Genomic DNA, 23,881 nt, shown 5'->3' with positions numbered 1-23,881 from the left:
TTTTTAGATAGTGTGACTTCTTAACTGGGTACATAGAGATACATCAGTAAATGTAGAGATACATCAGTACACAAAATGGCTCCAAGGCATTTTATAGTAGCAAAAGAGGAAAAATTAAATTTCACAAAGTGAAATGAGATCATTTGTCCATTGATGTGACACAGTATTAGGGGTCATTAAATACTAAAATACAGTAATTACATAGAAAAACATTGACTCTGTGTGTTATTAACAGTGTTGAACCAAAGGCCTCAACCATTGAACTGTATCTCTAGCCCTATGAAGCATTTTTATTAGAAAAGTGGGTCATAAAATGGCTTGAAAAATATGATCCTTTTTATAAATGCATGCAGAAAAAATATGGACAATCAAACATGAAAATGTCAGGATTAGTCATCTTTGAGTGACAATATTTCTATTTTATTTTTTCTGAATTTTATTAAAACAAACATTCATTTTTAGAGTAAAATAAACTCAGTTGAAAAACATATATTTTAAGTAATCTTTGCTTTTCTTATTTCTAATTTTCTGTAATAAACATTTAGTTTTATAAGAGAAAAAATGTAAAAATTAAAAAATCGTGTTCAAGATCTTATTTATGACAGGAAATGTGCCAATGAAAAAGTAACAATAATTCAAGCATAAGGTAGAATGAAAGGCAGAGATATGATACAATGAAAGATGTGGCCACCAGCTTGGCACTGTTAAGAGGTGGTGGTACCTTTAAGGGATGTGGCCTAGAGGGAGGTTTTAGGTCATTGGCTGTGTGTCTTTGAAGGGGCTAGGAGGACTCCAGTCTCTTCCCTCTGTCTCTCTTGCTACCATGAAGTGAGCGGGTTCTTCTACCACATATTCCTGGTGTGATGTACTGAGCCATCACAGGCCCAAAGCAGTGAGTGGTGCCCATCGTAGAGGACTCAGACCTTAAAAACCAGGAGCTGACTATATATATAATATCTGTGTTACACCACAATTCACATGCAGAAGCTGTTTTCCAATATGGTGGTGTTTGTGATGAAGCCTTTGGGATGTAATGAGGGTGAGATGGACCCCGAGGCACCAAAGAGCTTGCTCTCCGCCTACCATGTGAAGACAAGGAGAAATCAACTGCCAAAAAGCCAGGCAGAAAGGGCTCTCCAGAAACCAGACTATGCTGGGTTTCCATCTTGTACTTTCTACCCCAAAAGAAATTCAAGTCTCATTGTTGTCTAAGCCATCCACTTGATGGTACTTTCTTTTTACAGCCCAACGTTAATCATATAGTAAGCTTTTTGGCCACAGTGACAAGTTCTAGATATTTAGAAAGCATGCAATAAATAATCTTCTAAATTACCCATGACCATTTATGAATGCATGAAGGAAAAAATGCCTGGATAATGCAGATGAAAATGTTAACAGAAGAAATTGTAGTTAGATGGTATTTTTAAATGCATATTAATAAAAATATCAAATGTCAAATTTTATAGGATATAGCTAAAACTATGATTAGAAGAAAATCAATAGCCTTAAGTGCATATTTGAAAGAGTAAGATTGACTTTAACAATCTAAGTTTCTACTTCAAGAGGTTAAAAAAAATAAAGTAAAACAAAATAGAAGACAGGAAATGGCACACAGCAGAAATGAATAACCTAGAAAGTAAAATACAAATCTGTTTCTTTAAAAGTCTAGTAAAATGGACAAATCTTTGAGGAAGTCTGAAGAAAAAGGAATCAAGCACAGATGACTGATATCAGGAATTTAAAGGACAATCTTAAAATCTGAAGGCATTAAAATGAACTTAAGCTTGTAATGAAAATCAGCAATAAATTTAAAAATCATGTCTGAAAAGAAGCCTATAAAACCAGCATAAGAGAAATCTGAATAGCCTTACATCTAACTGAATACGTAATTTGAAATATTTTAAAGAATAAACTGGTGTCAAATAGATTCCTTGATAAAAATTTTACTAAGTATTTAAGGGAAAAATAACTACAAATACTACTTTGCAGGAAATAAGAAAACATTCCAAATCATTTAGATAATATCTCTCATGACCACAGAGGTAAAAATCCTAAGTAAATATTAGCAGGCAAGTGATAAAGTGGAAAAAAAAATACATATATTATGACCAAGCTAGGTTTATTCCAGGAAACTAAAAGCAACCAAGTCTTGGAAGATTAGTTTGTCTAGCATTAGCAAAACACATACAAATCAGGTAACCACGGGAGTGAAAGCAGAAAAGCATTGTAGAAGCTCAACATATATGCCTGATAATAATCTTAACTTGAATGAGGATTTCCAAAAAGTAAGTGTGTGCTGGAAGAGGGAGAGGTGGTAGAAGACAGTAGGAGAGATGAGCTTCCCTCCATCAGCAACGGTTAAACAGAGACACAGGCATAAAGATAGTTCTTTTTTTTGGAACTGGAGTTATAGACAGTTGTTAGCTGCCATGTGGGTGCTGGAATTCAAACCCGGGTCTTCTGCAAGAACAGTCAGTGTTCTTAACCGCTGTGCTATCTCTCCAGCCCCTGGGTATAAAGACATTTCTATAAAAATAAACACCTGCTGATCAGAAATCAAATGGAAGCACTCAAGGCTAAAGCACTATGATGGATTTGAAGTTCACTGAAAATATTTACACTCTACATACATGCAGGCAAAACACTAATACACATGAAATGAAAATTAAAAGAAAATATTTAAACTCTGGTAGAGATTTTTGAGAATAATGGAGTCATAGAGATTCAGCAAACAAAACAAAATTTGAGGCAACTATCTACTCCAGAAAACACAACACTTTAGCAAAAAAGACACAACCTATCTGAGTGTTAAATGTCTGTTTTGCTTGGTTGTTTATGTGTTTATCGCAGTGCTCAGGATTGACTCCAAGGTCTTGATCATGTTAAATAGGTGCTCTGCCTCTCAGCTAGCCTCAGCCCTGTGGCCTGCCATTGAGTGAACAGAGCACTGGGGCTCAGAGTATCATTATAAAAGTCCAGTGATGGCATGAGTTACAAATGTCCAAAGACACCTAACCACACATAACCTCCACGTGACATGACGTTAGCTGTGTTTTCCTTTAATCTAATCTCCCTTGACTTCTGTTGATCTTGTGGACTTATTTCTCCAGCCTTTCTATTATTCTTATGCACCACCTGATTTCTTTCTAATAATCTGTTTTTAGCCTGAGTTAGTTTATACCACTGTGTCTAGAAACCTTGATCAATATAAGGAGATACAAATTTGGACCATTTTTTAATTCTAGAAAAAATTTTTAGAAATCACTAACACACAGGAAGACAAAATGAGCATTAGAGATTAGTGTTTCTATCCATTTAGTACTTATCCTCAAGTTTTACATATCTACATGTGTATGAAAAGTCTAGGGATACTCAGTATCTCAATCTTCCTCCCAATCAAGATAAAAGGACCTCTTAGCCCATGAAGTGTTCTTGTCTTTTCCTGCTGTTTAGAATTCTGTCTCCTGCTTCCCATACTTATTTTAGCTATTTCCTGAGCTATCAGTGATTTGGCTTGACATATATTTTATTCTGTTTTTTTCTCCTGCTATTTTTTTTTTTAATTTTTAAGGTTATCCCTGGAATTATTTTCCATCTTTACCAAAAGTGCAGGAACTTAAAGTGCTGACTCCATTCAGTTCTTCTGGGCTTAGCGAGGCTTACTTGGCCATTTCTTTGTTTTCTTAAATCAATAAATCAAATATTATTGTTGATTCTCACAATGACTTCTTTGAAAGTATCAGCCATCTTTACAGTATACGCTGTTCATTATCAGGTTCAATTCTATGTTTTGGAGCTTCCTGATAAGATCATTTGACATGCTTAAAAACCGCCTTTAGTGAAAGTTGATAGTAATCGCCTGGTATGTGTGTGTGTGTGTGTGTGTGTGTGTGTGTGTGTGTGTGTGTGTGTGTGTGTGTGTGTGTGTGTGTGTGTGTGTATGTGTGTGTGTGTGTGTGTGTGTGTATGCATGTACATATGTGTGACTGTGCATGCAGAGGCCAGAGGCTAACCTTGGATGTCATTCCTCAGGAACTAGCCACCTGGGGTTTCTGTTCTCATTTGTTTGTTTTGTTTACTTTGTTTTTGTTTTTGAGACAAGATCTTTCTCTGGGACTTGAGGGTTGCTAATTAGGTGAGGCTGGCTGGCCAGCCAGATCCATGGATCCAACTGTCTTTGCTCCCACAGTGCTTGGATTATAAGAATGTGTCACCATGTCCAGCTCTTTTCATGGGTGCTGGGGATCAAATTCAGGTCCCTGAGCTTGTACAACAAGTGCTTTGCTGACTGAGATATCTCCCAAGCCCTGCGTCTTTTGTTTTTATCTGTCTAAACTATCTGAGGTGGTAGCATGCTCTGTGCTGAGTTCTTGGCTAAATGCTTTACATGTATTACTTTATTCAGGCCTTAAAGAGCCTTACTTGTAGTTTGCTGACCTCTGCTGTATAAGGAGAGACTGTTACAATCTGAAAATATTTTTATTAGTCCTTGAAATAATTACAACTCTAAGCTGACAGTTAATTTTGATAAGCTATTTGAAGGTAATATTTTATTATATCTGATGAAAAATTGTCCATCTTGTTGTTCTCCTTCTTGTGTGTCTCTGTGTGTATGTATATATCTTCACATGTATGCATGTGTAGGCACGGGTCAGTGTTTTTCTTCTACTCCATATTTTTTTTTAATCAAGCTTTTTAAATTTCATATATTTCCCACTCAAATCCAGACCCCCTCCCCCAGCCATGCCTCCCCCATCCTCCTACCAAACCTATGCATTCTGCCATACATGCTGAATCCTATTCCTTTTTTTGAGACAGGGTCTCTCACTGAATGTGGAGCTTTCTCATTTGGCTAGACTGGCTGGTAAGCACATCCTAGGGATTCTCCTGTCTCTGCCTCCCCAGCACTGGGATTACAGGTGTGTGCCACTGCACCTAGCTTCTCCCCTTGGGTTCCAGGGGCCTAGACACAGGTCCTCATGCTTATGCAGCAAGCACTGTTCCAACTGAGTCATCTTCCCAACTGTTCCTGTATCTTTTCACTCTGATTTGTCCCTGGAGCTCTATGCTTTAACAACAGTGTATCTGAGTGTATCTTTCACTTTCCTTATTTGAGATTTGTTGTGATCCCAGATTGCTAGGATTTATATTTTCCATTAATTCTGAAGTATGTTAAGCTATTATCTCTTTGAATATGAATTCTATTCTTTATATAGCTCCATCTAGACAAATAACTCTTTTCACGTATTTCCTATCTCCAACTTTCTTTGCACACTTTACAGATCTCTTACTCCCTATGCTTCGTTCTACATTTCTTTAGGTTTCTTTTCCATTTTACCTATTTCCTTTTTACCTGTTAACTTTTCTATTCAAATTATATTTTAATTTCTAGGGTTGTTTTTAGGTTCCATCATATTTTACTGATTCTATGGATCGAATTAGAAGTTCCACATAGTTCAATCTAATATTTGATTCTTCAAAAAAAAAATCTTCCAGGTTTTTAAAACCCTAGTTTATTGCTTTTTTACTTAGGTTTTCAATTTCCCACTTATATCTTTGACTATTTTAACAGTCTGCTTTTAGATCTTATACCTGGTAATCCATTATCTGATGCTCTGTGTATTAGACTCTGTGCCTCTCTCAGTCTATCTGTCTATTACACATTATTTCTTCATGTGTCTTTTTGGGTTTTCATGTAGAGCTCATGCTCAGCAGGACTTTGTGGAAATTTTAATGTCTAGGTCTTCCTCATAGGATTTAAAGTCCTTTTGCCAAGAGCAACATGAGTTTATTTGGGGGGGCCTTGTTTGTTATTTTTCTCTTTTTGTGCGTGTGTTTTGCTTTTATGAGACAGTGTCTCATTATTTACTCCTGGATAACCTAAACCTCACTATTTAGCTCAGGCTGGCTTCATATTTACAATCCTCCTGCTTCAGCCTCCTGAATGTTATAAACATGAACCACCACACCTACTATTAAAATAATTTAGCTTAAACATGTAAACCTGATTGGGAATGACTCTGGCATGACCATCTTCCAAAAGCATGCAGCTAGGAGAATCAATTACAGCTACAAGGGATTGGAGCTAGAACCGTTTTTATCCAGAAAGGGGCTAAGAGTTTCATATTAGCTGACAATGAACTGAACATAAAGTTGTTATTGTTGTTTTAATTCAAGAAATGAAAAGCATGTTGGTACACAAACACACCACTCGTGCCTGGTGCTTTCTCACTTTCCTCCCTTGGAGTATTGGGTCCTGATAGAGAAGAAGGCTGTCCTCCGACTAGTGGAACCATTATGCAACCCTGCATGTTTCTACAAACTTCTGGCTCTCTCCTAGAAAAAGCAAACTCTGTAAAATAGCAGACATTCAGCAGTTATAGGATAGACCAAGGGGAGTAACCCCATAAGAGCAAATAAACATACAACACCTCACCTTGGAGAGTCCAGGCTAATACATCAAATGAATTTGCCTTAGGGTAAATAAAGATCCACTGGCTGTCCACCACAGTCTCAGTGGTAAGTTTCACCCCAGGGTGATATTTTATTGCGATTGCCCTTGGAGTCAGTAAATATTTATATGGAAAATATTATGCAACCCCTGTTCCTGTTATTCCTACACCACTGGTTTCTAGAACCTAAAACATTTTTGTAAACTTACCTTTATTTTGGCATCAAACCTTTGTCTCTCCTGGGTTTTCTCCAACATAACTCTCAATCTTTGAAAAGGTTATTAAATTTGCAACTTCGAAATGAGGGACAGTATTTCCTTTCACATAAAAACAGACTCTTAATTTTGCAAAGTGGCCAAAACATATTTTCTGCTCTATTATTTCCAGCTTGGAAGCTGTATGGCAAGAGTTGATGAGGACCAGGGCCTGTGAGAGCTTGTGCTAAGGTGGCGAGGAGGGAAGGGGCATTGTGCACGCAGGCTGATGTGTGAACACGCGCACTTTCCTCGGCAGTTCTAGGAAACAGTTCCCAGACCTGCTGTCAAGTTTCACTGTGGGTTGGAGGCCAAAGGAAGGGGAACACTGTAAACTAAGCTCACCCTGCCTTGACCTGCTGGATAGTTCAGGTAAAGGTTGTCATTCTTAGAACTTGAACAATTTCTGACCATGTCACAGACAGTGCCCAAATTTCAATGGTTTAATAAGGTTTTGACTTGACCTTATTGGTCAAGTGGGAATGTGACACTCATTCAGTAGAGACTGTATTTCCTGAATTTGGATGTTCCTGTAGGCCAGTGATAGGCAGTGTGAAACTCTTAGTGCTGAGCCATGGCACCAGGCTGCAGCCCCAGTGAGCCTCATTGGTAACAAGGGCAAACAACAGACTTGACAGTGCACACTGCTGCTAAACTCTGATGATGGCAGGTTCCACTTATGATGCTTTCAACTTATCGTGGGTTAAAAAGGAAAACCATATCATGAGCTGAGGAGGATCAAATTCGTATGATCATGAATAAATGCAAAATATGAAGATGTGAGCGAAAATCAACTTGAAACCATCAGCCCTGAATCAAAGATTGGATGGGGCTGGGAGTATACCTCGGCGGGTGGTAGAGTTTGCCTAGCATACATGAGGTCCTGGGTTTCATCCCCAGCACCATAAAGGAAAAAAAAGAAAAACAAAAACAAAAGCTGGAGCTCACAGGACCCAGGTAAGCTTATAATCTAACACTACTTTCATTTTCAGATTGAGACAACAGGCCCAGAGATTCTCCCCTGAAAATTCCTGAGAAGTGCAGAAGTACAGAAACAGAGCTCCACCCTATATCCCCAGTCCACTTCCATTTCTCTTGGGACTTAAAAATTCTCCTCTCCCAAGTGTCTGAGAGTCAGCTCCTACTAATATTCTGTTGACCTTCAGTTTGCCAATGAGAAGTGAGTCAATGATTCCTTTTAAGGAGAGAATTAACAAATGGTCCCGGTAGAGGAGAGTATGAGCAAAGGCCCAGAACCCATGAGAATAGGCATGAGCAAGCATGGGTCATAGTGAATAATTGAGTACGGCTGCAGGGGAAATTCCTCAGGGTGAGCGTTTATATGTGAGTGAGTGAGTGGTGTGTGTGTGTGTGTGTGTGTGTGTGTGTGTGTGTGTGTATTTTGAAGTTACTGGTCACAGAAAATATGATTTAAGAGTTAGAGCCAGAGTCATAAGCAGTGTCTATACTCCTAGGAGTTGAATTGTTCTCTCCAAAGATGTTGAATTATATAATTCCCGCTATCGGTGACTGAACTGATTTGCAAATAGTTTTACAGATGGTCAAGTTAAGAGGTAATCATTAGAGTGGGCCCTAGCCAATCCTACTGGTGTCTTTATGAAAAAAGAGAAGTATAAACAAGGACATACGGAGGAAAAACGATATGAAACCTCAGGAAGAATGCCCTTCCCAAGCCCAGAATGCCAGAGGCTGCAAGCTAGGAGAGAGGCCTGGAAAAGATTCTGCTTCCCAGCCTTCAGAAGGAACCAACACTGCTCAATCTGTGGTTTTGGACTTTGTGTCTCCAGATCATCCAGCTACTCGGTCTACAGTACTTTGTGAAAGCAACTCCAGAAATCTAATCATATGCCAAGCAATGAATGTGGGTGTTGGTTCCCAGGTAAAAGAAAGTCAGCCAGAGGACTCCACATAGGAAACTCACACCATGAGCACTCTTGCAAATTAGAATGAGAAGGATCTCTCATCCTCACTTATGTCTATATGAAACACATATATGGACCAGAGCAGGAAAGGCTAGAGGCCGAATTCACTTAGAAAGTGATCAAGTTGAGCTGGAAAGATGGCTCAGTAAAGAACACATACTGCTCTTGTAGGGGATGCCAGTTCAGTTCCCAGCACCAAGTTCACAGCTGCCTGTAACTCCAGCTCCAGGGTCTGACACCATCTTCTGGACTTCACAGAATATGCACATACCCACACACTTCTACACATAATTAAAAGTAAAAGAAAAAAGAAGAAACTGGTCAAGTAAATTATGTCAGTGGTACTGGGGATGAATAAGGTAGATTTACAAAGTATTGAAAAGTAAATTTTCAAGAATTCCAGAAACGTTGTTCTAATCTGCTTTTGACTAGAACAAACAACTGTGTTTTGTTTGAACAAAACACTGGTCTGTGACAAAACACTCTGACCAATACCAACTTGGGGAGGAAAGGGTTTATTTTTTCTTATGTCTCCTGGGTCATAGTTCATCACTGAGGGAGCCCAAGGTAGGAACTCAGGGCAGGAACCTGGAAGGAGCAGCTGGCACACAGGCCATGGAGGAACACTGCTTACTGGCTTGCTCCCCTGGCCCATGATCAGCCTACTTTCTTATACAATACAGAACCTGCCCAGGGGTGGTACCATCCACAGTGGGCTGGGCCCTCCTACATCACTCAACAATCAAGAAAATTCCCCACAGACATGGCCACAGGCCAGTCCAATGGGGGCAGTTCCCCAACTGACACTCCCTCTACCCAGGTGTGTCAAGTTGACACCTTAAGCTATTCAGCACATATGTTACCAGAGACTGAAACTAGAAAAGGTCACTTACTGAGAGTCCACTCTAAAGGGGCACTGAAATTTCATGATAAAATGGAGGAAATGTTTGATTGGGCATTTTAAAATTTAAAAAGTAAATGCAAATCTATGAAGCAATTGTCTTATGTTGAATACAATTTTAATTTACAATGGTACCTCTGTGGACTGTTAAATAAGCAGAATAAATTGTGAACTGTTTCATAGTTTGACATTTTTCTTGAAAAAATGATTTGACAGCACTTCATTTCTGTGTTCACTTTTAGAGAAAGGCCACAACAAGGGCTCTCTTATAAAAATAAAATGATGCCAGACATGGTGGCACATGCCTTTAGCCTTTAATCCCAGCCTTCAGAAGCCAGATGCAGATGGATATCTGTGAGATGAAGGTCAACCTGTTCCACATAGTGACTTTCAGGCAGGCTGGAACTAGGGAGACCCTGTCAAAAAAATAGTAATAATAAAACGAAGTGGCTGGAGAGACGACTCAGCTCATGCTGCTCTTGCAGAGAACCTGAGTTCAGTTCACAGCACCCATGTGAACATCATGTGGCTCACAACTGTCTCTAACTCCAGCTCCAGGGGACTCAAACACCCTCTTCTGGACTCCAAAGGCACCTGCACACATGTCCGAATACTCAGACACGCACACATACACACACATAATTTTTAAAAATTCAAAAAATTAAAAAACTAAAATGAAAGTCTATCAGTGCTCTTCCATCCTGTATATATGAACTGCTTGCATGGGATGCCCCTTCCATGCTGTCAGCATTCTTTCTTCTTCTTTACTTTGCATTTAAAAAATAGGTATCTATTTTACTGAATTTTTGTGCATTTCTTATAATACACTGTTGATCATATTTAGACACCCTTCCCTATCCGCACCCTCTTCAACCCCTCCCATCAGATTTCATGCATTATGTCACATATGTCATATATCCAGTCAAGTTTGTGTCTTCAGATGTACCTCAGTGTGAGTTCACCCACTGGAATCTAGTCAGCATCACTCCCTAAAAGGAGATGGAGTCTCCCTCACCCAGCAGTGATCAGCTGCCAACAGCTCCTCAGCTAAGGTTGGAACCGCCTACCTATTTCTCCATTTCTAGCTGGGTTTTTGTCTGGTTTGAGTTTGCATGGGTCTTGTGCATGCTGTCCCCATTACTGTAAGTTCATATGAGCAAATTCCAAGAAGTCTGAAAAACTCTGTTTCCTTGTGGTCATGTACCACCCTTGGCTCTTAAAATCTTTCTGCCCCCTTTTCTGCAATGGTCCCTGAACCCTGGGTGATTGAAGTTTGATATAGGGCCCTATCCTGGGACACACACTCTGCAGTCTCTTATTCTTTACACTTTGGCCACTTGTGGGCTTCTGTGTTCATCGCCCCCTGTTGCATGAGGAAGCGTCACTGGTGAGAGCTGAGAGATGCATTAGTGTTCTCCCTACCCCCCCCCGTTGAGAGATGCATTCATCGTATGTGTAGACGTTGCATTGAAGACGTGTCACTTAGGGTTAAGCATCTCACAGACACTTATTCTCTGCATTTGACCAGTTGTGGAACTCTGTAATAGTCTCCATCTGTTGCAAAAAGAAGTTTCTTTCATGAGTTGTGGCAGGCCTGCATATTTCATGATTTCATCTTTCTTTACCACTGAGTAGAATGCCATTGTGTAAATGTACCACATTTTCATTATCCATTTGTCAGTTGAGGGACATTTAAGTTGTTTCTATTTCTTTGCATGGTAGTCTGAGGTCATAGGCAGGACAATCAAGAGGGGAGCCTAGGGCCAAGGTGGGGATGAGGACAGCATAGGGAAGATCTAACTAGCTTGGCCGAGTAGGTAGAAGAATGTAATTGGTATATCTCTTTTTTATTTAATTTTTTATTGAATTTTTGTGATTTTTCATACAATATAGTTTGATAGTATTTCGATCCCCTCCCCTATCTACACCTCCCCCTACTGCCCTGCCCAATATTATATGGCATATAGAGTCTGATTTGTGTCCCCAAATGTCTTTCAGTGTGGATCCATCCACTGGGTCCACCAAGAATCCCATCCCAGCAAGACACTGTCTCTCCGGAGCCCTCCCAGCAGCCATCAATTGCCAAAAGTTCACTTCCCTGTGTCTATGCTGGGATTTTGTCTGGTTTGAGCTTGCATAGGATTTGTGCATACTGTCACCACTGATGTGAGTTCATATGAGTAACAGAGCAGCTGTCTGGAAGACTGTTTCCTTGTGGTCATCCACCCCCTCTGGCTCTTACAATCTTTCTGCCTCCTCTTCCACAATAATCCCTGAGCCTTGGTAGGCAGAGGTTTGAAATAGGTGTCCTATACAGGGAAGGATAAACACTCTGCACATTGGCCAGTTATGGGTTTCTGTGTTAATCACCATCTGCTGTATAAGGAAACTTCTCTGCTGACAGTCAAGAGATGCGTTCATACTATGTGTAGAGGTTGCACTGAAGATGTGTCACTTAGGGTTAAGCATCTCATAGACGCTTATTCTCTGTGTTTGCTCAGTTCCAGAACTCGATAATAGTCTCCATCTTGGCTAGTCAGGGGCTCTCCAGTTGCCTCAGCGGGACAGGTCAAAGCCCAAGGAGAGCTACTGGGAACAGGATCATTCCCACAGAGGCTAAAGGAGAATGTCTGATCCCTTGAAACTGGAGTTACAGAAGCTTGTTAGCTGCCATGTGGGTGCTGGGAACAGAATCCAGGTCCTCTGCAAGAGCAGCCAGTGCCAGTTCAGCAGTCACTAAGCCACCTTCCCAGCCCACATATCACGTATGAACATTCTTATTTTCCATTTTATTGGCCCCTGGTCTACTTTCCCCACATCTTCATTTTCAAAGTGTTAGACTAGAAGCAGAGTATAGAGCTCTGTGGGAAACTAGCTCTGGAATGATATTTGAATCTAGATAGAAACCACTCCCCTATCTTGGGTTGTATTTTCTTCTTTTGATTCTTTGAGATTAATAGCTATGAGAATTTTGTGCTTCGCCATTCCATAGTCACCATTTAATGTCTGTACAAAGTTCAAACCATTTCTTTTATAGTTATCTTTCCAGAGAGAGTGTGTTGGCGGAGAGGGGCAATGGCAGCAAAGGCTGGAAACCAAGAGACCAGCTCTGCCAAGAGCAGCTTCCCATCTGTGGTCTGGAAAAGGCAGAGTTTGGACTATATGATATTTAATGAGGACTCTCCCTGTTTGAGTTTGAATTTGTCATTTAAAAATTTTTATTTTTATTTTTTGTGTATGAGTGCATTGCGTACATGTATGTAAGTGCACCTATGCCATGCAATCCCTGCAGAGGTCAGAAGACGGCAACGGATCCCCTGGAACTGAAGTTGTGGACAGCTGCCATGTGAGTGCTGGGAGCTGAACTCAGGTCCTCTGCAAAGGCAGCCAGTGCTCTTATCCACTGAATCATCTCTCCAGCCCCTTGAGTTTGAATTTATAACATACAGTTTATTGTGTGTTTACGATCAAGTTGCCAACTATCTAAAATTCTTCAATTCTCTTTTCATATAAGAGTATTTATAGGTTAATTATTCATTACCACATTTCAAACTGGACATGAGGTTATCAGTAAAAATGGTATGAGATACTTTTTTTTTTAACCAGGCAGAGAAACACATGATATAGCGCAGATATTAGTTGCAAATGAATTCATTCCACTGTTCGAAATGTTTATGTTTCACAGAAAAAGATTTATGTATGTGTTGTGGGGCACTTAAAAAAACCTCTGCGGAGCACTGGTATACAGCTGGGCACAATCTAGAGAGCAGTGCTACACTGTGGACATTTCTGGAGAACAGTGTAGAGATGCAATTACATTTATGGCTTCAAATACAGAAGCAGATTCTACTTGTATTGATGAAGAATAACTTAGGTGTCACATAAACAGAAGAGAAATGGCAAGACCTGAAGATTCACAAGGAGGCAGGCTTTAAGTGGGCAGTGAGGACTGTTCTGGATTCATAAGGAGGCAGCCTTTAACTGGGCAGTGGGGACTGCGGATTCATAAGGAGGTAGGCTTTAAGTGGGCAGTGAGGACTGTTCTGGATTCATAAGAAGGCAGCCTTTAAGTGGGCAGTGAGGACTGTTCTGGATTCATAAGGAGGCAGCCTTTAACTGGGCAGTGGGGACTGCGGATTCATAAGGAGGTAGGCTTTAAGTGGGCAGTGGGGACTGTTCTGGATTCATAAGGAGGTAGGCTTTAAGTGGGCAGTGGGGACTGTTCTGGATTTACAAGGAAGCAGGCTTTAACTGGGTAGTTGGGGCTGTTCTAGATTAGGTACCTGGTTTAAGAAAAATTATAACTGAGCTCATTACCCATCCCTGTTCTCACTTCAGGACTTGAATAATCTTTCTAAAAGGTAAATCCGACTTATCACTTGTTGCTCAAAGTCTCCAATGACTGCCCACTGACTCAGGGCCAACAGCAAAGTCTTACCAGGGCTGCTGCCCATGACTGAGCTCATGTCTGAACTCATCCTGTGACACACCCATCTCCTTCCATCCTGTGCACTGACACACTAATCTCTTTCTTTCCTCTGGGCCTTTACACATGTGGGTCCCTCTGCCAAGAACACTCTATCCTCTTTACTTCTGGTCAATTCCAACTTGTCCTTTAAGGATTCACTAGGGAACTTTCTTGGGGAACCTGCTTCGACCACCTGCCCCCATCTCCACCCCTGTCCCCACTCACCTCTTTTAGGTTTTTATCTTACTCTTGTTCTTGAGACTCTGGTTTATTTTTCTCTATAGAATTTATTATCATTTAATGTATATACTTATGTTTCTATTTATTTATATTAGCATCCTTCCTCACTCCCAGTCCAAGTCTATGAAAAAGAAACTTATGAGCTGGGCATGGATTCTCATACCTATAATCACAGTGCTCAGAAGGTTGAGGCAGGAGGATTGTCACAAGTTTGAGGCTAGCCTGGGATATACAGTGAGTTTCAGACCAGCTTAGGCTACAGAGCAGAATCCCATCTCAGGATAATAATAATAACAATAACAATAATAAAAATTTAAAACAATGTATAAAATATCACACAGCTCTAATTATTATAAGATTTTAGTACTCAAGGAGGCCAGGAGCAAGTGTTGGATTCCCTGAGTTAAAGTTATAGGCATCTTTGAGCTGCCCAGCTTGGATGCTGGGAACTAAACTTGGGTCCACTGCAAGAGCAGTATGTACTCTTAACTGATGAGCCATCTCTTCAGTCCCACATAATTCTAATAAAATGGAAATAAATGTTAAGAAACAAAATTGTCTGCCCCTTTCCTGACATGTCCCCTTGTTCCTTACCCATGTTTAGACAATGCATTTACCACTTACTTTGTTACCATAAAGAATATCCAAGGCATGTTGACTTTATAAAGTTCACAGCTTTTCAGGTCAAGAGTATGGTGCCTGCTCTGATAAAGGCCCTTTCAGAGTCATCTTGTCATGACTGACAGCAACGGTAAGAACTTATACAGGAGAAAATCACATGGTGAGAAGTCAGAGGGTTGGTGGGGTCTAGCAACCCCTTTTCAAGTGGTCACCAGAAAAATCCATTAATCCTCTCCCAAGAAGTTCATCCAGTAACCCAAGGCTCCCTCTCTTAAAGGTTCCACCCAATTCCCACAGCCACACTGCACTGCTATCAAGCCTCCAACACAAGCTCCATCCACACAGGTGGTTGCCACTTCCAGCCCCATTGTTTCAATGGAGGACACGGAAGGGGAGGAAACAGAAATTCCTCCTTTTCCAAAAATATCTGAATCAGATTTCAATAGTAGAATAAGAAAAAAACCAAGAAGCATGGGTAAGTAACCGGCTCACTATGCTTTATCCACTTATTCCGATGAACGGGCTCTTCCAGTCAGATACACATTCCACACTACTCATACTAGGGTCACCCTTCCATATCTGCAGGGAAGAATTCCAACGTGAATTCCTTCTCCAGAAGGATTTAATCCACGAGTGCTGCAGTTGTGGGTATTACCTTTATCCTTAACCTACCTATTCTCCCATGTACTTAAAATCACCTCTAGGTTACCCATAATACCTGGTATAATACCTGGTATTATGCAAATAGCTGCTAAATTATACAATTTAGGGAACAGTGGCAAGAAATAAAGAGCCTAGTTATGTTTGGGACACATGAAAATATTTTTTATAATGTTAGGGATCAAACACAGGGCATTGCATATATTAAGCAAGTACTCTACACTGAGCTACATTCCTAGATCACTTAAAAACACTTCTGTTGACGGTTGGTTTGAACCTGCAGATGCTGAACCAGTGGATACAAAGAGCTGACTGCACTTGATGCTCTTGTTAGACTCTGGATGCAGTTCACGAAGTGGCTGTCCTGCTTGGCAGGGAGATCATACCTTCCTTTCATGTTCCCTATTCTGCAAGCAGTATTCTATTGTGGGTTACCCTGGGGTGCAATAAACTCTGGTGAGAGTGTGAGGTAATTGGAAGAGATTTCCCCATGCTGTTTCTGGGCCTCATCCTGCCTAGCAGCATGAGGCCACAGGCTCGACTGCATTATCCCCTCTGAGGCTCTAAGAGAAGCTGAGGAGTACCCAGTATTTCTGTAAGCCACCAACAAAGTCAGAAGAACAGGGGTGGACACAAACCACTGTGCCATCTCATTGCAGGTGTGGTTTCAAGCATGAGGTGTATTTGAGACTGTGCAGGTTAGAGGACAAGACTCATGAGGAAAGGGTGCCCATATCCAGGGTGCCAGACCCTCAGAGGGTCTGACATCCAGAGTAGCCTAACCTTCTTGCTCCCCTCCCTTCTGCTATGAAGGCAGGAGAGTCCACATCACAGCCAACAGATTTGACAGATTCAAAATTAGAAGCATCAAGAGAATTCCAGAAGCACAACTTATTTCCTAAATAAGTCTAAAATACACTTATGCCTTTTCAGTACGGGAGAGGACACAATAACCTTTCTCCATCACTTAAAGTCCTAGACAGAGTAAACTCTGCCTTTAGCAAGTGAAGGCAGCTACGAGATAGATTGTGTAATTACTATGAGGCTGGGGAAGAGTCAAGCAAAGATAGAGGGAGGTGATGGAATGGGCTCTAAATTTTTCGGCAACTAATTTTTATTGCAGAACAGTGGCCAACACAATAAAGTTAAAGGATAAAAATGACTGGGCACTAGACTAGGAAAGGCCTTATGTGACAAACCAATGATGGTGAGTTATAATCATCTGTAGGCCATGCAACAACAGCCAGGGACAGACGGCTACAGGGAAAACTACCCCTCTCATGCAAATTCCCCTAGAATCTTACATGGACCTGGTCAAGAGAGCAGATTAACAAGGTCAACCTTTCAAACCAAGGAGACCAAAAAGAATTCACCCTCACCTGTTATAAAGGATTATGACATTTCAAACTCTACGATCTAAGACTCAAGGCAAATTCAAGGGAAAGGTAATTGCTTATCTGTGTAAGTTGATCACTTAATCATCAACAAATATCGATGAGGCACTTACTATAGGTTAGTGCTAACTCTACCTCAGACCCTGTGCTTTCAGCTGGAGTATGAGAGACAGAAGTGCCCTTGAAGGAACTGGGAGGAGGAAGACCACATACCTATTGGTCATTTATAACAGCAGGCCTCCTTATATCCACTGATACTTGATGGAAACAAATGTCAGGCTTAAGACACACACACACACACACACACACACACACACACCTCTGTGTGGGATGGTGCTACTCTCCAGATAGTATATCTATCCCAAGAACAGAAGACAGCACATACCTGGGTGGGCAGGGCTCAGTGTTACAGGCCTGGCTCATTGCTGGAGGACGGTGAGTCATGTCACACAGGCTATCATTGACTGTCTGCTGGGTGTCTATGTGTATGCACACTGCTATGGCTTCTCGATGGCCTGGAGGGTAGAAAGGGAGAAATGGTATATACACAGATCAACTTACTATTTGAAGGAAGAAAACAGGATCTTGGGTCTTTGCATCATTAGCTCACTGTTCTTTTGTCTGTATTATCAGCCTGTGGGGCTCTAATTCAAGGGACATCAATGAAAAAACCCCAAGTTTCCCAGCTCTTAATATTCCTTCATTCACCTCTAAACTCAGTCCCTCTGCTCCGTCTTCCCCAAACCTACTTATCTTGGCACATTTAAGAGAAGCCCAACTCCTGGTCCACTCTCAAACTTTGCCATCTCCTAAAGTATTCAGTTAGGTGTGCCCCTGCAATGAATCACTAAGGTATTCCTTATCACAATATGCAACAGTTTTCCTAAGAGGAAACTTTATATCCTCTGCTAAAGAACAGCATTTTCTCTAGATCACAGTGGATGTGCTACATCTAATTGTACCTTTAAAATTTTCCAATTATACTTCGAGTTCCTCTGCACTGTTCCTACTTTGGCAATGCCTGTTATTAGTGAAAATCAAAGCAGTGCCTCCTGTTGTACAAATGTGTGAAGGGCCTCCAACGGTATCATTTGAGTCTACAGCAACTTGTGAGATCAAACAAATGGTATCCTTATCTACAAATTATGAGTTTAATTATTAGGAAATTGAAACTTAGAAATTAAGACTGAAAAAGTGGAGATTAAAAACTGAAGATTAGGACTGGGGGGTGCTCAGTGGTTTAAAAGCTTGCTGCACAAGTGTGAGAACCAGAGTTCAGGTATCCTGAACCTCTGTAATGCCAGGTGGGCATGGGGGTCAGCTTGTAATGCCAGCCCCAGAAGGCAAATACAAAGGAATCTCAGAGCAAGCTGGCTAGCAAGATCATATCGACAAGCTCAGTATTTGATTAAGAGACCCTACCTCAGTGGCTAAGGTGGAAAAGCAAGCGAGGATGATTCCTAACAGCAGCCTAGAGCCTCCTCATGTACTTGCACCCATGCACTCACACTTAAACACAAGTGAGTAGAGACACTGGCAAACATGCACACACATGCACACATGAAAATGGAAAAATAGGGGCTGGAGAGATGGCTCAGCCGTTAAGAACACTGGCTGTTCTTGCAGAAGACCCGGGTAAAATCCCAGCACCCACATGGCAGCTAACAACTCTCTGTAACTCCAGTTCCAGGGGATCTGACAGTCTCTTCTGTCCTCCTCGAGCACTGCAGGACACAGGTGCACTTACCTACATGCAGGCAATACACGCATACACATAAAATAAAAATAATAAATAAAATATAAAAAGAAAGGAAAGAAAATGGAAAAATAAAAGTGGAAACATAAGTTAAAAGCCCTTGAAGATTAACTTCCCTGCCTCCTGAGTCCATGGTCTCTCTCTTGCACTCTGGGGATTCTAGAATTAAATGTGGCCTCCAAAAGCAGCAGTAGCCCCTTTTTGCAATGTGAGGGTTCAGGGGCATGCTGTTCCTTAGAGGCAGACAGACAAGCCTGTGTGACCCACGCCCGTGCCCTCAAACAGCATTCTTTGTCTGTTGAGACAGAAAAGAATGATTGAGAGTTTGGAATTGAATGAACCATAACTCAAACTTTTGCTGAAAAATAGCAAATGAAAACAGTAACAGTGACCAACTGCTATTTGAAATAGTCAAATGCATTCAGTTTCATGTCAAATGCACATTCCGTTATGTTACAAGTTTGTGGCCCTTTTTCCAAATGCCGTGTTTCAATTCAACCATTTTACAGCATTTCACAGGATGCAGCATAGGCCAAGATTCTTATAGACAGACATTTTTTCATGCTCAATTCTTCCTAATAAATGTTCTCCTGCTGTCTTTGTTTGTAATGATATGCTCACCACCATGGCAGGATGCGGGCTTAGTCTACATGCATCTTTCTTGAATGTTTTAAACAAACACTGGGTAACCCCAGTCAGTACAAGAAGACATGGATAGAGCCTGATAATTCTGACTTTTATCTCAAAATATCAAAACCTCTTTTGTGATCTCCTAGGAGAATGGATGCCACTTCCTAATAAGTTTAATTCTTTTTTTAAAAAAATTCTAAGAGAACTGCAGTCATATTTCAAGTATAATTCAATTTGAAACAAAAATTCTTTAGAGAGTATATTCAGGCTATTTTGGAATGTTTTATGGAGATTGAATGGGAGGTCTCAGAGCACCACTTCAAATCATTTGGATGAAATCTTACAACATGCAGGACATAATTTTTGTCTGTAGCAAAAACTTAAAATTTACGAGATGATTTGGAAGATTTATTAGCATAGAATGTGTTTTCCAAAGATGACCATGAAATATCTCCTAGTCCACATGCTAGCCCAGCAATGCAACTTCTGTCACTTCTCTCTTCAGGTTTGATCAAATAATTATCTTAGAAAGGTCAAATTCATAAAATAAGTTAATCTTATTCATAACAAAATTTCTACCATTAGATTTATGTACTTAGAACACAAATGAACTGTTAAAATTCCAGTGTAATTTTTCTAATGCATTCCTCTTGTTCCATGAAACTACATCCTCCACATTTGACTTTGTAGTGTCATCTCTGAGACACACACACACACACACACACACACACACACACACACACGGGGGGGGCAGAGAAAGAAAGAGAGGTCAACAGCAAAGAAACCCCCAGAGAAATGTATTAGGCAACATGTCACTGTGCAAACATACAATGAATTCACAGAAACAAGACAGGAGCAACATCTCTATGTGACATCATGTTATAGGACCACCATCATACATGTGGTGGTACATGGCTGACATCTGTATTGACTCAGCATTTAAGAACACTGATTGCTCTTGCAGAGGACCTGGGTTTGATTCCCAGTACCCATATATATGGTGGCTAACAACTGTCTGAAACTCCAGTTCCAGGTGAATCCGATGACCTCTTCTGATATACACAGGCACTGCATGATACAGGTGCATTTACATACATGCAGTCAATACACTCATATGGATAAAATAAAAAATAATAATAAATAAAATAGTGTGTGTGTGTGTGTGTGTGTGTGTGTGTGCGCGCGCACACACACACATGCGCGCACGCGCCTGGGATAAGACTGAAAAGATTAGCTGGCATAATAGAGTACAGACTACTATAATCTTTCAGGTAATGGAAAGACAAAAAGCATAATGTGTTACAAACCCAGAGAAGTCCAAAGAACAGTGTCACACTTAAACAAACATGCAAAGTTTTTGTCCACAGGTGAGCTCTTTTCAGGAACCAATGGACAAGACAGCTGGTGAAGATTAAGGGTTGTTGAAAGCCATTTGGAATTATGAAGGGCATCATAAACATCACTGGAGCTTGATAGGAAGTGACCAGTTATTTCCAGAATAACTGGAAAAAAGCTATAGCCCCAGGCCTGTCATGATTTGAAGAAAACAAAACAGTGATGGGTAATGTACCATGCCTGGAACACATCTCCACAGGGAGGGTGTTAAAATGAGTCCAGAGTGAGCCAATTCAATTTTTATTCTCTTCCACAGCTTGTAGGACTCATCAAGAGAAAGAGCCACTTTCTATATTGTCAAAGGCATGCCACTGTTAACATTTCTGAGACATGAAGAAAGTGGTACCCAGGGTCCTGAACTTGGAGAGGAGTTAAGTTTGGGGCAGATGCAGGGCAGCTTTGGGTGCTACCAAGACCATGTGCTTTGGAGGGAACAGACATGGCACATGTTTCAGGTTCAAGTCAACTAAAAAGGCTAAATTCCCAAGCAGATGGGATGGACTTCGAGGAACTAGGAAGCAGCAAGGATGAGAGGGAGAGAGACCTGGAGGCAGGAAAGTAGGAGTCTCAGGCTGGGCTCAAACTCACAATGTAACCAAGGATGATCTTGAATTCCTGATTCTCCTGCCCCTACCTCCTGACTTCAGGGTTTATAGGCATGCCCTGCTGCTCCTGGATCACCTAGGGTTTTTTTTTCCTAAATTCCACAAGGGAAATTCCACATGCAAGGTGGTAGATTTGCTGCATCCTGGTGTAAAGCCCCTGCCACTTTAGTTGGGGCCAGGGCTAACATGGCAGTGTTAGACAACAGGGGTCAAGGATAGGTGGGTTTAGAGGTCATATCAGACAGAAACAGAAAAACAGTCAGGACCACTGATGGCAAGGATTATGAATTCAGTCCCTAAAGTGAGGTTAGGCACAATGGTTGGCCTTGAGTTCCATGACTCGTTCACACATTCTGGGTCACCAGCTCAAGACCCCTATGAGGAGGGGAGCATGTCCATGAGCCAACAGCTCAGAGAAAGTAGCTCCTTCTATTTTCCCACTTTCCACTGGGACTGACACCAGAAAGTTCTGACAATGAGTTCCCTGAACAGCAACTGGTTGGATGGCAGTCAAGTGTCATAGGACAGCGGAGTCCTGGTTCAGTTGGGGGCACAAGGGCTCTTTCATTGTTAGTAAAATTTACAGAGATTTAACTTTCCTGCTGGTTATTTATTTTAATTAGTGGGATTTTTGTTGTTGTTCTGGGTTGTGGTGGTATTGGGATGTGTGTGTGTGTGTCTGTGTGTGTGTGTGTCTGTGTGTGTGCGTGTGTGTGTGTGTGTGTGCACTCGCGCGCGCATGCATGGGTGTGAATGCTTGTGGAGCCAGGGCTCAGCCTTGGATGTTGTTCCTCAGGAGCTGTCCACCTTGTTTTCTGAGGCAGAGCCTCTCATTGGCCTACAGCTCACTGGCTAGGCTAGACCTGTTGGCCCATGAGCCTTGGTCCATTTGTCTCCACTACCCACATACCATGTCTGGTTTTCTACCTGGTGCTGGGGATTGAACTCAGGTCCTCATGCTTGTGTAGCCAGCTCTTTCCTGGCTGAGTTATGTCCCCAGCACCCCTTGCTTGTTGTTTCTATCTTTCTACTTTAAGCAGTGGGCTAGAAAGTGGCTCTTTGGACTTCTGCTCCTTTCCCTTCTCCTCCTTTTTATCCTACAATGCTGAAATAATTCCAAGGCCCACTCTTCCCCTTAAGGAAGTCACATGGTTATATACAATATATACCTCTCAAGCCTAGCCTGGCTCTGCACGTCACCTATCCACACACGGACCAATCATGGGGATGGGTATGCTCTGCACTGGTTGCTGGCTCAGTGTACAGGAATGAACAGAAACATGTTCTAAGGACTTCATGCCAACAGCTGCACCAGTCATGGCAATCCCAGGCTGTCTCATTCTGTAACACTGATTTCTACACAACATACCTATTCTGCATTTTCCAACTTATTCGGTGGTAACCAGTGAGCCCCTTCCCTGCTCAGTGAAGCAGACTCTTGGGCCAAAGACACTTAAGTCACTCTATAACTCCCAAACATAAAAGAAATAAAAAGCATTGTTTTGTAATTGAATGAATTCACCTGTTTTAGACTTTTGATAATTTGCATATTTGGCTCATGTAATGTGGTCATTTCTCAAACCATTAGCAATAGACCACATACTCTAACCCTTAGCGGGGTTCAAATACCTCCCAAACATGTTGCTGTGCAGGGAGTAAAGCCAGCGTACTCCCAGTCGTAAGTCATCTTGCTGTCCTCATGGAGAGGGACACCCAGCTCTCGGGACGCAGAGGTCTGGTCACAGGCTTCAAGGAGGCATGGTTGCTCAGTGGGTAGCTTGGGGCCTTCACATTCCTCCTCAGGGAGCTCAGTTTCCGTCTGTGTGAAGGTGAGGAGCACCCGGCACTTCACCTCACGCACCTGAACGCCAGGCCCACACGTGGTGCTGCAGGCTGACCAGGGTTCCGGAACGAACCTGAGGAACACCAGGGCACCGGGAGAGGAGGTCACAGGGGTCCTTGTGTACGGGCCATGAGAAGAACTCTGTGGTTTTGATGACTGCCCAGAGTTAGCGTATTTTGACATCTTATAAACAACAGAAAGAATTATTTATTCAAGACATACTACTTTCACATCCATATAAAAATTTTAAGTTCTGTGCTAAAACCAGGGTAAATATTTTTAAGAAATAGTCATAAGTAAACCATCATTTAGGAATAATTACATCATTTCATTTATAAGACAGCTATTTTTACCTGTTTTTTCAACCACTTTTTTGTGAGCTTACCCTTTGTAACAGGAGGAATAGTATTTGAACTGTCCTGATATATAAGAGCTAAATTGTAGGATAATGTGAATGCTTTTTGCAAGGAAGATGAAGCTGTGATATTCTTTGAAATTTAGTATTTAAAACCACAACTTTTCAATGTTCTTGAAAACATAAATGTACTGTACAAGCCAGCCTTAGAATGAAACATTCATTCTTTAAGTCAAAAAGATCATAAAATTTTGGCTCTCAAGCCAAAACTAGCCTGCCTGTTCTTGTACATCCCATCAGCTAAGAATGATTTTATATTTTGACACTTTTAGTGAAAAAAGAAGATAAAATTTTGTGGTATATG

General features: G+C 41.2%; 1 protein-coding gene across 3 annotated transcripts in view; it reads right to left on the bottom strand.

Annotated features, from left to right (window-relative positions):
- Positions 1-23,881, bottom strand: part of Adamtsl3 (ADAMTS like 3) — a 376,880-nt gene that overhangs the window by 102,641 nt on the left and 250,358 nt on the right. For all 3 annotated transcript variants that reach the window (XM_029568979.1, XM_008844443.3, XM_029568977.1), the window contains exons 16-17: positions 22,949-23,235; positions 17,319-17,448 (exon numbers count right to left, since the gene is read on the bottom strand). In XM_029568979.1, coding sequence (XP_029424839.1) covers positions 17,319-17,448; positions 22,949-23,235 — 417 coding nt within the window. The remainder of the gene's footprint in view (positions 1-17,318; positions 17,449-22,948; positions 23,236-23,881) is intronic.

Source organism: Nannospalax galili, unplaced genomic scaffold, assembly GCF_000622305.1.
Source record: "Nannospalax galili isolate Female #2095 unplaced genomic scaffold, S.galili_v1.0 scaffold902, whole genome shotgun sequence".
Lineage (NCBI taxonomy): Eukaryota > Metazoa > Chordata > Mammalia > Rodentia > Spalacidae > Nannospalax > Nannospalax galili.
This window is presented reverse-complemented; position numbering and strand designations above follow the sequence as displayed.